The sequence below is a fragment of the Callithrix jacchus genome, chromosome 5 (assembly GCF_049354715.1).
Source record: "Callithrix jacchus isolate 240 chromosome 5, calJac240_pri, whole genome shotgun sequence".
Taxonomy (NCBI): Eukaryota; Metazoa; Chordata; class Mammalia; order Primates; family Cebidae; genus Callithrix; species Callithrix jacchus.
The window spans coordinates 85,920,357-85,938,499 of NC_133506.1; the positions used below are offsets into that span (position 1 = coordinate 85,920,357).

Here is an 18,143-nt window from a genome sequence, read left to right on the forward strand (position 1 = left end):
AGGCAGGGGAAGCACAGGCCATCTTGCCCTCCCTTGTTTCCCAGTCTAATTAGTCACCCAGACCTGAAAACATACCCTTAGGTAGTGGAGATTTTTCAATTAAATACTGTTGTTCTTGGTGCCCTCTCCCCTGGTTCATCAAGCACCAGTCATATAATACAACATGCTTGACCTCCTGCCTACAGGGGACCTCCCCCACCTCCTGGCCCCTCTCATAGGATCACTGGGCCTACCTGCACTGTGGGGCCAAGCCCTGTCTTTTTCCCAAGCCCTCAAACCCATGCATGCATGTTCGTCCAGACGTGGGAGGGGGCTTTTCACCTTTATAAGATGGTGGAAAATTCACATTGTTTTTTGGTTTTGTTGTTGTTTTTCTTTTTAAAAATCCCAAGCCTTGGATAGCAGAGAGATGCTAGAGGCGTAGGGTCAAGAAGAGTGTGTGAGAGCAGTAATTTCCCAAACTGCCCTCTGCAAGACTATATTTCAGAAAACATGCTGGTGCGGCTACGTCTCCATTCACATGTACTCCCCTAGCCTCTCCCAATCCCTCACTGATGCACATCCATAGCTGCACTGTTCCATACCAGCAGTAGAATTCTGCAGAAGGCGCAAGGATTCCTCCACTCCATCTTCAAAGAAAAAGTCACTAATAAGTCCCATTTGGTAAGTTAGTGAACGTTAAACACATTAGTAGCAAAAGAAAATCTGAATGAACAAGAATTGGTAATCTACCTAACAGAACACAAGTGAATGCTGGCAGTTCAGTAATAGGAGGTAAAGAATGGTGCCGACTGCAGAACAGCAGTATGACTGCTCCCAGGAGCAGTATGACTGAGAAGCAGCCCCGCGTGCGTGCTGGTGGGGGTTCTAAGCAAAGCTAGTCGCCCATCAGTTCCAATGAGTTTGCTGAAGCCGGACAAAAGACACCTGTTCTCGGGCCAGGTGCGGTGGCTCATGCCTGTAATCCCAGCACTTTGGGAGGCTGAGGTGGGTGGACCACCTGAGGTCCGGAATTCAAGACCAGCCTGGCCAACATGGCGAAACCCCATCTCTACTAAAAAATCAAAAAATTAGCTGGGGTGGTGATGCGTGCCTGTAATCCCAGCTACTCAGGAGGCTCAGGCAGGGAGAATTGCTTGAACCCAGGAGGCAGAGGTTGCAGTGAGCCGAGATCACACCAGTGCACACCAGCATGGGACAGAGCAAGACTCCATCTCAAAGAAAAAGCCAAGACTAGAGATCCTTACACTGCTAGGCTCCCAAAGTCTGGATTCCAATCATCTCCAGGTTCCTATTTTGGCATATTTATATAATTTTTATGCTTAATTTTTAAATATATTTTATGTATCTCAAATGTGTACATGTTTTTTGGAGACAGGGTCTTGATTTGTCACCCAGGCTGGAGTGCAGTGGTACATTCATAGCTCACTGTAGCCTCAAGCTCTTGGGCTCAAAAGATCCTCCTGCTTCAGCCTCCAGAGTAGCTGGGAGCTACAGGCATGCACCACCATACCCAGCTACAAATCTTATTATTCCCAAATGCTACCCCACCATATTTCTAAAAACTCCCAAGAGTAATATTCTACTTTGCCCAGTTTGTCCTCAACTGAGCAGTTTTGGCTGAGCCCAGAGTTTCTGCTGGGCCAGCCTGTGGATGAGCTGTGTCTCCCAGGCTGGTATCCATCCCTGCCTGTCGCTTGGGAGAGGGAGGGGCGCCCAGGGTCAGGTGGAACAAAGCGTGACTGCCTAGGACTGCCCCTGTCTCCATCTCACTGACGGCAAACCACGGCTCAGAGGGCCAGCTCTTAAGTGAGACCTGAGTGCCAGAGAGAGGTGGACACAAGGCCAACAGCTACCAAATGAATGAAAATTCTGATTCCAATCAAACCTGCCAGAGAAATAAAGCATTTGGAAAAAGATAGCGAAATAAGGTGATGTCTGATTAGGGTAAACACGATGCAGACAAGAAATGCAGCAGTTCAGAGGAGGGAAGGTCCAGCCACCTGGGAAGAGTCCTTGAAAAAGACAGAATGTGCCAGATGCTGTGCCTAGTGCTGGGAAAGAGTTGACTAGGACAGCATTCCTCTCAAAGGGCTCCTAGACTGGGGGGAGGAACGGACATCTGAATACATTCTGAGTAGACAGCATGGGACGGCATAGTGGCTGTGGAGCCAGGTGTGGTTCTGCTCTCGGTCAGCTGGAAAGGAGTAGATGTAAGGGTTAGCTTAGAAGAAGGGAAGTGGAAGACAAGGTTTCTGAGCTGACAAGAGGAAGGAGAGGCCTTCTAGACAGAACACTACAAAGGCAGAGAACCCCTAAGCAGAGTGAGCATCAACCTCCACAGGTTAAGGGCTCAGTCACACAGGACCACCCCCACATCAGATCCCAGTTGCAAGGCCAGGCATCACCTATGCATCTGACCCACTGGCTATAAACTGGAGGTCCCCACAACTCCCTCCTCAGGTTCGACCATTTGCTAGAGCAGCTCACAGAACCCAGGAAAACAGTTTATCTACTATTACTGATTTATTACCAAGGATACATTAAAGGATACAAATGAACAGCCAGGTGAATAACACAGGGTGAGGTCTGGAAGGGTCCTTGTGGAGTTGGGGTGTACCCCCCTCCTGGCCCTTTACCCACTTTTGTTTGGGTGTCCGAGGCTTTGCAAAAGAATAAGGTGGGAGTCCACGGTGGAGTCACATGGTGAAGACCTAGTTAAGTCAGAGGCCTGGAGAGGTGTCATTCTAGCTGGGCAGCAGCTGACACACAACCATCCTCTGAGTTCATTGAAGGAGCACTTGGGATTGACCCAAAGTTCGTTCTGGAATGTTCTCACTGGAATGAAAGCTGAGTGGTCTGTAGGCCATATAGTATACTTGAAGAAAACATAGCCATCATTGAAAAAGGCTGCCAGAGTAAAGGTGTCTACAGGGAAATTTAGGTTTTTTTTTTTTTCTTGAGCTGGAGTTTCACTCTTATTGCCCAGTCTGGGTGTAATGGCACGATCTTGGCTCACTGCATCCTCTGCCTCCTGGGTTCAAGCAATTCTCCTGCCTCAGCCTCCCCAGTCTGGGATTATAGGCATGCGCCACCACCCCAGCTAATTTTTGTATTTTTAGTAGAAATGGGGTTTCACCATGTTGCTCAGGCTGGTCTAGAATTCCCGACCTCAGGTGATCCACCTGCCCAGCCTGTTTTGGGTTTGTGTGTGTGTGTGTGCGTTGCACGTGCGTGTGTGTGTGTGTGTGTGTGTAGACAGTCTCACTCTGCCACCCAGCCTGGAGTGCAGTAGCGTGATCTTGGCTCACTGCAACCTCTGCCTCCCAGGTTCAAGGGATTATCCTGCCTCAGCCTCTTGAATCCTTAGGATTACAGGCACCCACCACCACACCCGAATAATTTTTATATTTTTTTTTTGTAAAAACAGAGTTTCACCATGCTGGCCGGGCTGGTCTTGAACTCCTCACCTCAAGTGATCCACCCACCTTGGCCTCCCAAAGTGCTGGGATTACAGGCGTGAGGCACTGTACGCCACCAGGAAATTCAGTTTCTAAAACTACACCTGTGGATCTCTAGCCGTGAATATCCCTGGAGGCTGCTTTAAATGGCTGGTCCTCAATGCTTCCCTCTAACTCACATGCCCGCTCTCCTATATCAATCTCCCAGAAAAGGGGACCTCTTTTATTCCTTTAGTTAATTTTTTTTAAAGATGGGCCTCACTTTTTTCCCCAGGCTGGTTTTGAACTCCCGGTCTCAAGTGATCCTCCCGTCTTGGTCTCCCAAAGTACTGGGATTACAGACGGGAGCCCCGCGCCCAGCAAAGCCTCTATTAAGCCCTTGTATGCTCACTCTATGGTACCAGATATAGCCCCCTCAAGTACCTCATGTACTGAAAGGCAGTTCCACAGAACACCTAGGGGATCTAGAGGGAGAAGGCAGATGGTTCCACTCCCCTAACTGTGATCTCACCAGCTCCCCCTACCGACGCTTTTGCAAAAATACCCTCATTTAGGTTACAGTCAGACAAGTTATTTCTAGGCAGGAAATCTAGAGGATGTGGAGGCAATGTTGTTACCGTTCATTAAACTGCTTTTTTCAGGTTCACAAGATGGTGACAGGCCCCTGGGTATTTTGAAAAACAATATAAAGAGCCCCTCTCTTCAACCTGCACCCAACAACTCAACTTATGAAAATAAATTGAGAATGTGTTAGATGTGTTAGATGCAGAAATTCAAGAACATGTGTTAGATGCAGAAATTCAAGAAAAAAATCGATGAGGTTAAAAGGGAAGAAAAAACTGCCATATTTGTACAGTACAGGCTTTTAGGTCCCAAATTTTCGGACCAAATTAGAAACTGCCCAACCACAGGAAAACAGCCTGGCAAAGATTCAAAATGTAGGAAAAAGCCTGCAGAGAGCAGAGTCCTCATGGGCCCAAGGAGCATCCAGAAAAGGCACCTCAAAGAGGTGGGAAAGCAGAGCATCAGGAGGGAACAGAGTGCCCAGGCATTTGTGGAAAACACTGCCAAAGGAAAAAGGCCCGGGAGTGCGGCCCCAAGGGAACTGGAACAGCCTCACCTGGTGCAGAGGCCCGAGAAGTTAGTGGGAAACACCATCTACACCAAGCCTTTGTTCACCCAAGAGCATAAGACAGGGGTCTCCTCTTTGCTGAAACCCTTCTCCATGGGCGGTCCCTCCGCCTCCACCTCTGCAAAAGCCCAACCTGGGGTCAGACCGAAAGACACCATTTTGGTTTAAGAAAAGGCAAAGGCTAGAGTTAAAAATGTGAAGGCTGCTAAACCAACCATAAATTTCAGAAAAAAATAACGCTTTCATAAAACTCACTCCCATGTGGTCCACAGAACACCCAAGGTTAAAAAGAGTCGAAAGTTCAGAAAGAAAAGTTCTCTCAACAGACTGATGCTTGCCAAGAAGCCTCCATTCTCTGCAGCAAAGAGCCTCATAAATTCCCCTTCAGAAGGGGCTTCTTCATCTTTAGGAGACAGGACTCCTCAAAAAAATCCTTTCCCAGAACTTTTTGCTCCTTCAGATGTAAAACACACCCCTGCAGGATATGACTTTGAAGAAAACATTTTTATGGAAAACAGTGCTATGCCAGAAGGCACCGTCTCTGAAGACACAACCTACAATAATCCTCCTGAGGCAGATTCCACTGGGACTGCGTTCAACTTAGAGCCAACTGTTATTTAAACAAACCAGTGAAACACAATGGGAATACAATGACCTGGGCACTGACCTGTTTCCCAAGCCCCAAAACTTCAATTACCCATTGCTCTCTTCCTACCCTACCTAGGGCTGGGTAGGAAGAGGGGCTTGGGCGGGATTATGACATAAGATCACCCTGGTGACATGGAGCAGAACTGGACCCAATCCTAACAAAGGTAGTGTAAATAAAGGTGTCATAAAGGATGGGGCGGGGCGCCTGCTTGTCAGGGACACCAGCCTCTAGGGGCTGCCAGAATGGTTCCTGCTCAATGCACAGAACCAGCGCTTCTCATGTCTGGGCTGAGTCTCTGGGCTCTATGGCCCCTCCTCACGTGGCGAATAGTCCAGGAGGCTCAGCCTCTGGAGTGGGTCAAGGACCCACTCCAGCTGACCTCTAACCCCCTGGGGCCGACTGAGCCCTGGTCTTCCCGCTCCTCGGATCTCCCATGGGAATCTCTCCATGGGCTTAGTTCCCTGGCAGACCCGGGGGGCTCTGATTACCTGGGGTCCTCTGCTTCCTCCCAGAGGTCAGCCCCACCCCAGGAATTGACTGAGAATTTGGTTGAATTTCTGGACCCAGAGTCAGCTGGAGAGCTGCCCCCCGGGCCCAAGCACTTCTCGTCTCCACACCCGGATCTGAATGACAGGCTGACTCGGCAGGAAAGGCTCCCAGAGGTGGGTCCAATGCCGGACTGGGATCAGAAACAGACCCTAGTTCAGCCTCCTCGCCTCAAAAGCAGGGTTCAAACTGCAGATCTAGATCAGGCTGCAGATTCAAAAGCAACGGAGTTTATAGTTTCTCCCAAGAACCTGAAAAAAGATTTAGCTCAGCACTGGAGACTTGCTAAAGTTGTGGGAATTCCACATCATTTTTTATCAAAACAGCATCAGAAACAAACTTTGCAGGATCAGTATCTGCAAGATTCAAGTATGGCTATGCCGGATATTCAAGTATCCCAGCAGCCTGCCTCCAGAACTCCAGGTGAACTCGGATGAGCCTCCAGGGCCCCGTGAGCAAGTTGGACTGTCTCAATTCAATCTAGAGCCTGCAACTCAAAATCCAGAGACCCTTGAAGAGATCCAGTCCTCTTCACGCCAGCAAGAAGCCCCAGTGTGGCTTCCACAGCTCCCTGGGGAGGTCCCTTCAGGACCCAGCATCCACGGGGTTGGATACCAGAAGCCGCTGGGCTGCTACCAGAAGCCTGACAGCTCCGCTAACTCCATCATGGCCCATTTCACAGCAAAGACGTCAGGAAATAACACAAATTAAGACGTGGCTGAAGATGCTCAGAGACTGACCAAAATACAGGAACAGCAAGAACGTACCATGGGGAGGGAGTGGCCCCTGTGACTGCTCTCTGCAGAGCCAGGAGACAGGTGCCCATGGCTGTGACCTGGCACCCCCTGCCTCTCAGTGGGTGGGTGGCACCCATCCTCACCATAGGACAGCAGCCCTGTTTGCCAGTTTTCCTCTCTGGGGCCACCCCATGTCCTGTCTGACTGGAGTCGTCTTCTGTCAGTAGCTGTCTCAAAGCGTGTAGAAAGGCATTCCCCTGGAGGTGCGGGCCCGGGCATGGTCACTCTTGCTAGACATGGACAAAGTCAAGGCTGAGAACCCGGGGAAATATAGGGTAAGGCCCTCCCACACTCAGCCAGGGCAGGACAAACAGGCCAGGCCATGTCAGGAACCCAGGACTCCAGCTGGCGGGAACGTGGAGCCTGGGTTGTAGGTGGGGGTTGTGGTCAGATGCACAGACGGTGACTCAGGCACACAGGGCCCAGCTGAGGCATCCTACAGGGAGGGGCATGGGGACATCAAGGGCTTTAACTCTAGGAGGCTGGGGGAGAAGAAGGGCAGGGCCCTGGCCTGGGTTTCTCACAGTCACCAGGGGAGTAGGGAGATGACAGCAAGGCACCCAAGGCCTGGTTTTGCAGTGGCTAGGAGGAGGCTGTGGGCTGAAGGTCCCTGAGAGCCAGCTGAGGCTGGAGGCTGGATGGTAGGGCCATCCCCATGACCTGCAGGGCCCTTGGGTCATCCTTGTTGCCCTGCATGGCCCATGGGGAATGTCCGCTGGAATGGGCTCCAGGTACATCCTCAGGGCCCTGGGTAGCTCTCGGGTCAGGCTCCCAGGACTTGCCTGGTGTTGTGGTCTCTCCTGAGGTACTACTGTCAGTCAGGGATCAGCTACCCATCCTGGGCAGCACCCATCCGGTCTCAGGACTGGATTTTGTCCATGTCTAGCAAGAGTGACCATGCCCTCCCACAGAAGATGTTGCCTCCAGCCCAGGAGGGGCAGCCCCATTGTGCAGTCCAAGGCACACCACTGGCCCCAAGCAGCCCCCACCAGGCCAGCCTCGAGCTCCATCTCTCCCAGGCTCCCAGTGCCTTGCAGGCAGTCAGCTCCGCAGGGAGGCTTTTGCCTTCCTTCCCTGTGCCTTTTCCCGGGCTGAGATTTAAGGTAGATGGGGATGGGCTGGTCCTTCCCTGAGGTCCTCTCTGGGATAGGGATGGATCCTGGCCTGGTCAGGTCCTCAGCTCTGCCTGGGTTGCCTTACAGTGAGACGGAGCTGCCCCTGTCAGTGCCCTGGAGGTTAAGGTAAGAGCCTGTGTCTGCTACTTGGGAGGCTTTCCCAGGGACAGGGAAGCAGGGCTGGTCAGTGAGGCAGAGGGGGGCAGCCTGTGGGCCGAGGTGGTCGTGACTTAGAGTGACACACTGTCACTGGAAGAAATGGCAGTTCCTGCTCCATCTGACCCCAAGACTCTGTTCTTGATCCAAACCCAAACCAAGAACCACAGTCTTGCTCAGAAGTCACTGCCTTCTTGTTCCAGTACCCACGCTGAAAGCTTGGAAACAACCAAACCCAGGGTTTGTGTGATCTGAGGATGCTGAGTCCTGGTGTGACAAGGCCAGGCAGCTGATGCTCATTCTATCAGAGGGTCTCAGCCCCCAGGGTCTGCCCTTTCCTGGTTTCCAGTTCCTGGAGCCCAGGACCCCGCATCCATGAGCCACTGGTGGAGGCCTGGTAGCTCTGCTAACTCCATCGATGGCTCATTTGACAATGAAGACGTCAGGAAATAAAATGAACTGACTGAAGTGGCTGAAGATGCTTGGAGACTGGCCACAATATAGGAGCAGCAAGAAGGTACCATGGGGAGGGAGTGGCCCCTGTACATAGTGGCCTTCTACAGAGACAGGAGACAGGCACCCATGGCTGTGACCTGGCACGATCTGCCTCTCAGTGGGTGCATAGCACCCCGTACCTCACCCAGAGAACGGCAGGCCTGGTTGCCAGTGTCCTGCCCGTCCATGCAAGCATCACCTTTCTGGGAGAAAACCTAATGCCAGGACCTGGGCTACCCATAGCTCAGGGGTAGGGACGCATCCTGGTGACCGGAAAAAAGGAATAGGTCCAGGTCGAAGTGCACAACCCTGAGTGCTCATCCATACTTTCAATTGTTGGGGGAAGGCCTGCTCCCAGGAAACCCCACTGCTCTCTGGGAACCGAGGAGCCAAAGGCTGGAGACTTCCAGAATCCTCACGCTCTGATCCTCCCCCGGGTTGCCCCATGTCCTGTCTCACTGGAGCCTTCTTCTGTCTGTCTGTGTTTTGCAGGGTCTTCAAAGGAATTCCCCCCACTGTTGCAGGACTGGGCATGGTCACTCCTGCTAGACTTTGAGGAAGTCAAGGCTGAGAACCCAGGAGAATACAAGGTCTAGCCCTCCCAGACTCGGCCAGGGCAGGACAAACAGGCCAGGCTGTGTCGGGAGCAACGTTGACTCCAGCTGGAGGGAATGTTGAGCCCGGGTTGGGGGTGGGGGTTGTGGACAGATGCACATCTAGGTACAGACGGTGACTCAGGCACCACAGGTGCGCTGGGCTCTGCTGACCCTTCCTGGCTTCAGAAACAAGGCAAAAAAGGAGCTTTCTGCAGAAGGAAACCTTCCTCCTTTCTTTCCAGAAGTGCTGACTGTGGGATGACTGCCATTTGGGGCAGGGAGTGTTTTTTCTGTTCTGAAGCTGCTTCCTCCTCTTGGCCCTGCCCTACAGGTCATGAAGGAGAAAGGCAAGAGGTCTCCACATGAGGTTTAGAGAACGATATGGAGTCAAGTTAGGCACAAGGTCTTTAGAGAACAATTTGGTTTCAAGCAAGGCCTTCTGAGTAGGTGGGATTACAGATGTGTGCCACTACACCTGACTAATTTTTGTACTTTCAGTAGAGATAAGATGGATTTTCAATTTTCACCCTGTTGGCCAGGCCGATCTCAAACCCCTGACCTCAAGTGATCTGCCTACCTTGGCCTCCCAAAGTGCTGGGATTATAGGCACGAACCACTGCCTCCCAGCCAAAAATCTCATAGTGCTTTAAGAAAGTTTACAAATTTGTGTTGGGCCTCATTCAAAGCAGTACTGGACTGTGGGTTGGACAAGCTTGTAAAAGACAAAGCAAACACTACAAAAAAAAATAGGGATAGCAAATTTAGGGAGCTACCACGGCGCTCTCCAGGGCTTCAGGAAAGCACTGCAGGAAGAAACCAGTCTGGAAGAATCCCACACACACCAGAAATGAGTGCTAGACCTCCTTGGAGAGAGTGAGGCTGTGGTCTGCTCAACAGCAGAAAATTTTGCTGAGGGGCTACACTGACAAACATTGGGAAGCTGCTTCCCTAAGTGCTGCCCATGAGCTGCTCTGTCCCCAGAGAGGTGATAACGACTGTTGGCTGCCATGCATCACAAGCGCAAGCTAAGATGATCACTCAGTACCAGGAAGAAGAGCCCCGTCCTTCTCCAGCATCCCTCTAGCAGATGCTGCAGATGAAGTTTCACACTGTGCCGCAGACAAGGCAAAGCCGGCAAGCAGGGCAAAGGGGTGAGGCTTCGAACTGATGGTAATCAGCTCAACAGTGTAAGAAAAATGAGTTTTCTTTTGAGAAGACATTCAACATCACCAGTCATTAGCATTAGAGAAATGCGAATCAAAACTACAATGAGATACCACGTCACACCAGTCAGAATGGCTATTACTAAAAAGTCAAAAAATAACAGATGCTGGCAATGTTGTGGCAGAAAAAGGAACACTTATGCACAGTTGATGGAAGTGTCAATTAAGACCTTGTAGAAGACAGTAGCAATTCCTCTAAGACCTAAGACAGAAATACCACTCAATAAAGCAATTCCATTACTGGGTATATACCCAAAGGAATAGAAATCATTTTTTATAAAGACGCATGCATGTGTATGTTCATTCCAGCACTAGTCGACAATACCAAAGCATGAAATCAACCCAAATGCCCATCAGTGATAGACTGGATAATGTGGTATATATACACTAGCGGGTATATGCAGCCATAAAAAAGAATGAGATCACGTCATTTGCAAGGACATGGATGAAGCTGGAGGCCACCATCCTTAGCAAGCTTATAAGTGGGAGCTAAATGATGAGAACACATGGACGCATAGCGGAGAACAACAAACACTTTGGCCTTTTTGGGGGTGGAGGATGGGAGGGAGGGAGGAGAGAGGGAAAATAGCTAATGGGTACTAGGCTTAATAACTGGGTGATGAAAGAATCTATACAACAAAACCCCATGACACCAGTGTGCCTACGTAACAAACCTGCACATGTACCGCTGAGCTTAAAAGTTAAATTAAAAAAAAAACATGAGTTTTGCCTTCATTTAAAGAATTTGAGCCAAAGGGTGACATTTTAAATGATATTTTTGAAAAATCAGCTAGGTGGCTTTCTGGAAAGACAAAAGGAACAGCAGAAGGAGTGAAAGGCACCTAGAAGGACAGGTTGCTAATCGAGACCTGAGATGATAGTGGCTGGGCGGGGTGGCAGCAGTAGGCCTGTAGAGATGCTTGGATTTACAATATGTTTTAAAAGAATCACCAACACGATCTACTGATGCCTTAGTTTGGAGTATGAGAGAGAAAGCAGTCCCAGAGGATTCCAGATTTTTTATGGAAGAATAGAAGTGACATTTACTAGATGGTAAACTCTGAATAAAGTGAAAAACAGTGAACTTCTCATTTCAAGGAAATCTAACAATAACCTCTATGTCAGTGATAAAATAAAAAAATTCAATTAAAACTTAGAATTTTGGAAAACTTTTATCAACTACTGTGAGCCAGACTGCTGTCCAAAAACCTAAAGATCTTTCTTGTTAGGCTGGCAATGATTTAACAAAGCTTTTGTTTGTTTATTTGACATTGTATAATGAAATGTGCCAACATTTAAAAGATCTGCTTAACTCAGTGAAACTGTCTAATGGGTGATATTATAAAACTGTGCATGTGTAAAACTTAAAGTATCAGATGGCACAACAGATTTTAGAGTAAAATCTAATCTATTTTAAATCTTAGGAGTTTTAGGAATTTTCATATTTAAGGTTCCAGATTCCACAACACAAGAAACACAAACCATCTGATCTCCAAGAGCTCATTTAAAGCCAAAACCACCATGTGAGACTTAATAATTAAAGATTACAGTTAGTATACTACGCATTAGATATGGATGACATATCTGCAGTAAGTCATGGTGAGTCTAGTAACTATCTAGAGGATAACATCTATTTAGGAGCACCATTGATAATTATATACAAAAAGATCATGTTAGTAATCCACAACAAATAAAAGAGATGAAGTCCATGAAGTTATCTATGCTACTCTATATAATAGACGGGAACAGCTTGGGTAATGTCAGTGCGGTTACTGACTTGTGTTCCTGACTCATAGGCGGTGCTCAGACATGTATAACCCTCTGTCTGACAGGATGAATGAATGTATGCTATAAGTGAATCCCTTTTGGGCATGAAAATAATTATTTTCTAAGTGAGTACATTAAATCATTTTGTTTTCAAAGCGTAAACAAGGTCTTCAATTTGAATAAAATACAGGACGTACACCACCATGCCCGGCTAATTTTTTGTATATTCTTGAGACAGGGTTTCACCATGTTCCCCAGGCTGGTCTGGGACTCCTGAGTTCAAGCCATCCACCTGCCTTGGCCTCCCAAAGTGCTAGGATTACAGGTGTGAGCCACCACCCCTGTCCTAAAATACAGTTTTTGCTTCATTTCTACACTTGATGTTCTGGTACAGACATTTGTTCGGAAATACAATATAGGTAGCTGCAGCCTTTTCATGGGGAAATAAGGTATCAGTAAGTATCCCAGGATTTTAAAGTAGAATACAAAAGAAGAAAATCTTTGTAACACCCATAGGGTAATACACAATGTATTTACATCCTTAAACTTAACTGCTTATTTTACAAGCATTAATAGTTATCGTTCATCAATAATTTGTCAAGTTCACCTGTAAGTATTAATACATATAAACTTCTATGAAGCTTTATAATACCAAATCAAAAAGCAACATTAAGGTATTAATACACATAAACTATGAAGCTTTATAATGCCAAATCAAAAAGCAATATTAAGGTTTAACATGTATATAAAGGTGTAATGTAACACCAGCATTACAGGATTGCATTTACAAATTCTGACTCTGAAGGTAATTTAAGAGTTTTGGGTGTTTTTTTATATTAAGGAAACCTGAATTTGTATGAGTGAATTAAATTGAATTAATTACATTTTTATAGACACATCATTTTATCATACCTCTGTTAAAATAACATGCACTGCCCTACAGAATGCGGTATTCACAATAATGTTTCGGCCACCATCTTACAGATTTGGGGAAACAATGCAACCTAAAATCAGAGATTCCATGTCCAATGCCAAAGGTACACCCCTCAATTTTTTCCCCAATGAGATTCTTGGAAAAATTATGTATTAAAATGCACTTGAAAGAATGTGATGTTTTCGTTTCTAGCTGGTGAACAGCATGCACCTTGACAGCACTGTCACTAACAATCAGAGACTGCTCTGGATCTAAGCATTAAAAATGACCCACACTGCAGACACAACATATTTGGAAGTGGGAATTTAGTGAACAAAGTTAGGCCGGGACTCTAAAGCGCACTTGCTGCTTTTGCTTCAAGACGACGTTTAAACGTTAGTATTCTCCATTGTTGCTTTTCCCCCAACTCTTCTCCCACACTGCCTTCTTCTCCCACTATCTTCTCCCTACTTCCTTCTCCCTCTCCCCACTGCCTTCTCTTTCAGCACCCGTCTTTCTACCTTCCTTCTCCCTCCCCAACTTTTTCTTCCCCTCCCTCTCCCCTTTACCACCGTCTGCTTCCCCACCTTCCCCCTCCTTCAGCCCTCTTCCTCCCGTCTCCTTCCCGACTCCTCTCCTTCCCCAAAGTCTTCTTCCCACCTTTTTCTCTCCCACTCTCCCCTCTTCTCCGTCCTTCTCCCCTCCTCCTTCCCCACCGCGGTCTCCCCGCACCCCCTCCTCCCCGCTCCCTCTCTCCACCGTCTTCTTCCCGCGCCTTCTTCTCTCCCGCAGTTTTCTTCCCTTCCCCACCGTTTTCTTCCCTTCGGTTTCTCCGCCTTCTTGCAGCAGCGGCTTGTTCCCCGCCCTCCTCCTCCTCTCCACCCGCTCGCTTCCCTCCCACCTTCCCGCAGCAGCGTCTTCCCGCCACTCCCTCTTCTCCCCGCGTATCCCCACGACCGTTTTCTTCCCGTCATCCCACCCTGTCTGCCGCATCTTCTTCCCACCGTCTTCTCTTCCCTCCCTCTCCCCTTCGTCTTCTTTCCCACCCTCTTATTCTTCCTTCCTCCGTCTTCTTCCTTCCTCCGTCTTCTTCACGCAGCAGCGTCTTCTCCCCGCGTGTCCCCACGACCGTTTTTCCCCACCCCAACCGTTTTCTTCCCCTCGCACCGTTTTCTTCCCGTCATCCCACTCTGTCGCAGCAGCGTCTGTCTGCCGCATCTTCTTCCCACCGTCTTCTCTTCCCTCCCTCTCCCCCTCGTCTTCTTTCCCAGCCTCTTAACTCTCCACCATCTTCCTCCTCCCTCCGTCTTCTTCCCGCCTCCATCTCCCCCCCTTCTTCCCGTAGCGGCATCTTCCCGTAGCGGCGTCTTCCCGCCGCGCTTTTCTCTCCGCACCCTCTAGTCCCCTCTTCCTCCCCCACCGTCTTCTCCCGGAACCGCCGCCTCGCCCACTCCCTTCTCCGCGCTCTCCAGGTGCGCGCGCTGCTGCGTCCTGCGTCCTGCGCCCAGCGGCCCCGGAGCTCTGCGCCCGCGGCCCATTGGAGACCTCGGGAGTCGCAGCCCGGGAGAGGGAGAGGAGGGGAAGGAGAGAGTGGAAACGACCTTTGAAAGTGGGAGAGGGGGAGAATAAGGTGGGGAGGAGGGAGAAAGTGCAGGGAGAAGACGGTGTGATAGAGAAAACAGTGGAAGAAAACGCTGAGGCGAGGGCAGGACAGAATGCAGTGGGGAGAAGGCCGGGCGCTGTGGCTGAAGCCTGTAATCCCAGCACTTTGGGAGGCTGAGGCGGGCGGATCACGAGGTCAGGAGTTCGAGAACAGTCTGGCCAACACAGTGAAAAACCCCGTCTCTACTAAAAATACAAAAATCAGCCGGCTGTTGTGGCTCGCGCCTGTAGTCCCCGCCACTCCGGAGGCCGAGGCAGGAGAATTGCTTGAACCTGGGAGGCGGAGGTTGCAGTGAGCCGAGACCGCGATGTTGATCTCCAGCCTGGCCACAGAACAAGACACCGTCTCAAAGAAAAAAAAAAGAATACAGTGCGGAGAGAGGGCGAAGATGGTGCGAAGAAGACCACGGGGAGAGGGAGAAGAGGTGGGGAGAGCTCTATTGTTTCACTGAACATTCCTCAATTAAAGTTAAAATGTTCTCATAAGTTCTGTTTTTTCAGCTCTTGCTCTTCCAGTTGGTATATTCTTTCCTTCCTCCATCTCTCTCCTTAATTGAACACCAAGTTTATCACTCCAACTGCCTTTCTCTTTTTATTTTCCAATGTTTTCCCTTTCTTCTAGGAACCTTTAGGAACCTTGGTAACTGATCATATGCTTTCCAATGTGGCAAGGCTCTGAATCCTGTTTCCCGTCATCTCTTCATGTCTTCCCATTGAGATATCAAGAGAGTTTCATCCTATTATTTTGTTTACGCTAGGAATATTTCAGCTTGGCTAGACCTGTTTTCTACTTGATACTTTTCAATTTCAAGTTTGACAAACCCAAATGTGCCCCTTTACCAGTTGTTTCTGTCTCAGGGATTGGTTTCTCACTGCACTGTGATACAGATGAAGCCGATGACTCTTTCAGCTCATTATCCCCAGAATGGTTTTGTATATTGTTGACGCAGAATAGACACCTAATAAATATTTCTAAATTTTTATTGCTCTTCCGTGCCACAAAACAGAAATCACTTTTTTTTTTTTAGCATGAATTATATGCCCTTCTATTATCTTGCCCTGAACGGTTTCTCAAATCTTATTTCTTCCCACTCCCCCATTTGTTTCCCACACTGTAGCCGTTCACAAGTACTTGGAGGTCTGTCAACTCTCCATGCTATTTATAATAATCAACACTAATGAAAAGAAAAGGGACTTTTTAGCAGAGGCAGAACTCATTATTTTCTAAAAAATTATGCATATCTCCCGGGTTAAGTAGTGTCCCACAGAAAGTCATGTCCACCTGGAACCCGAGAATGTTAAGCTATTTGGAAACAGCGTCTCTGCAGATGCACTTCGTTAAGACGAGGTCACAGAGCATTCGGGTGGGCCCTAAAGCCAATGGCTGTATCCTTATAAATAGGCCATGGGAACACAGAGATCCACTGGGAAGACGGCCAGGGGACAAGGGAGGCAGAGTCTGGAGTTATGCTGCCTACAGTCATGGAATGCCAAGGACAGCCAGAAACCACCAGAAGCTAAGAGGAAGATTTTACCTGAAAGCCTCCTAAAGAAATCAGTCATACTCATACTTCCCTTTTGAATTTTTAGCCTCGTGAACTGTGAAAAATTAAATTTCTATTGTCTTAAGTGGTTTGTGGTCATTTGTTCTGGTAGCCTTAGGAAACTGACACAACATGCTAAGGGAAAAGAAGAAAATTATGAGTAAAATGTCATTTCACTTTTTGAAACAACTATTAGTGTTCTTCCAAGATTCATATGCAGAACATATATGCAGCCCAGAACATTTTTGGAGACCCATGGTGTGATATGATATGATCAATATAATCCAAATATTAACCCGCCGAAAGAGTTATTCTTTCTTTTACAGTCATTTAAAGGTAATAAGCAGAGGTGATGAGCCCTATAAAAGTGACTCATTTGTTGTCACTTGATACTTATGATCCATTGACATATTTAGGTTTTGAATTCTTCGTACAAATTATGGTTTGTCTCGTACTCTAATTTTACTGAACTGCAAATTTTATATAAGTTGTTTCTTAAATGTAAATAACTTTGCACTTGAAAATGCTCAGAAGACTTCTGTCCATGTTCTCATAACAGCTACTTCTAGTTAATAAAAACCTAATTCCATTTCCTTTTATGTATAGATTATAAGTAAAATCAGCATTTAAAAAGTAAAACCTGGGCCGGCACTGTGGCTCACTCCTGTAATCCCAGCACTTTGGGAGGCCGAGGTGACCAGAGGTCGTGCCACTGTACTCCAGCCTGGAGACAGAGCGAGACTCTGTCTCAAAAAAAAAAAAAAAAAAAAGTAAAATCATTTCCAAAATTTCTGTTGCTATTGTATGTAATATTACATAAAATTTGTCTTATTTTTCCCTCAGTCATTGACAGTAAATTTTTTAAACCAAGAAACTCTTTTCACATACCAGGCCCAGTAATTGGAATTGAGAATTCAGTATTAAACAGAGCAAACAAGTTTCTTATCATTAAGCTCACATTCTATGTTATAAACATTTTTCCAGTGAAAGTTACCGGAATGTTTTCAAGCAATATTGAATTGTGTTCTTATTGCTTGAACTCCCAAGTTCAAGCAATTCTGCCTCAGCTTCCCGAGTCTCTGCGACTACCAGAACATGCCACCATGCCCAGCTAATTTTTGTATTTTTAGTAGAGACAGGGTTCCACCATGTTAGCCAGGATGGTCTCGATCTCTTGACTTCATGATCTGCCCACCTCGGCCGCTGAGATTACAGGCGTGAGCCACCAGGCCTGGCTAAGGACTAAGTATTTCTAATTCTTAGTCTGGGAAGGAAAGCTTGAGATAACAGAATTCTGTGGGTGCTATAAAGGGAACAGTGCATTTGCTTAATAGAGTTTTTTTCTGATAGATTAGTAACATTTCTCTCCTTCCATTTTGAAATGTGTTGTGCCCATAGTTAAATCAAAATGAATATCTAATATGATGTAGGTTTAATTTTTGTTTGGTTTTAAAATAGTTCCATGATTAACTACCATTGAAAAATGACCCTGATTTTCAGGATTTTCCTACTGGCCTCCTGTGGCAGATTCTAGATAGCCCATATCCTATTATGTATTCCACCTTTCTCTTCTATGGGAAAACTACTGTATTTGGGGGGTGGGGGAGAAAAACAAGTCTAGTTCATTTTCCTTGCTAACAAATAGTTGGCATCACCTTGTAAGAAAGTAAGGTTTACCACGGAGTATAATCTCATGTGAATTATTATTTTCAGCTCTTACTCCTTGCCCTTTGTCATTGTTGTTTGCTATTAATCAAAACATTGACTTTAATTAACAGGAAAGACCTTGGATTGCACACTAGAAGCTGGAGATGGCTCTTTTGTTTGTATTGCAACGATATTGGCAGTGTTTCAGAACTTCATATTCCAAAATCCATTCCCTTTATGATTCTGTTAGAGTTTGCCAGTAGCCAAACTTGCATGGGCTCTGGAAGGCAGAAATGAAGGCATTAGTGTGGCTTTGGAGGCAGGGAGACACAGGCATGTAGGGTGTGCAGACACCTGCTTCCAGCCCACTTTCCTGATTCTTTGACCTGCAAATCAAGAGAATCAACAATACTCTCAATTACTTGGCCTCCATTATCTGA

General features: G+C 47.4%; 1 protein-coding gene and 1 pseudogene across 2 annotated transcripts; both read left to right on the top strand.

Annotated features, from left to right (window-relative positions):
* The first annotated feature begins 827 nt into the window (after positions 1 to 827).
* On the top strand, positions 828 to 13,261 carry LOC118153498 (leucine-rich repeat-containing protein 37A3 pseudogene; annotated as a pseudogene). Its single transcript, XR_013536264.1, has 3 exons — positions 828 to 858; positions 4,016 to 5,904; positions 7,788 to 13,261. The product of XR_013536264.1 is annotated as a leucine-rich repeat-containing protein 37A3 pseudogene (transcript).
* LOC103790514 (uncharacterized) lies at positions 5,485 to 16,141 on the top strand. The gene is given in 6 exon segments (XM_078375416.1): positions 5,485 to 5,904; positions 6,329 to 6,477; positions 10,068 to 10,134; positions 13,251 to 13,862; positions 13,865 to 14,214; positions 14,217 to 16,141. Coding segments are annotated over 6 exon segments (1,839 nt in total). The 3' UTR covers positions 14,458 to 16,141.
* Positions 16,142 to 18,143: the final 2,002 nt, after the last annotated feature.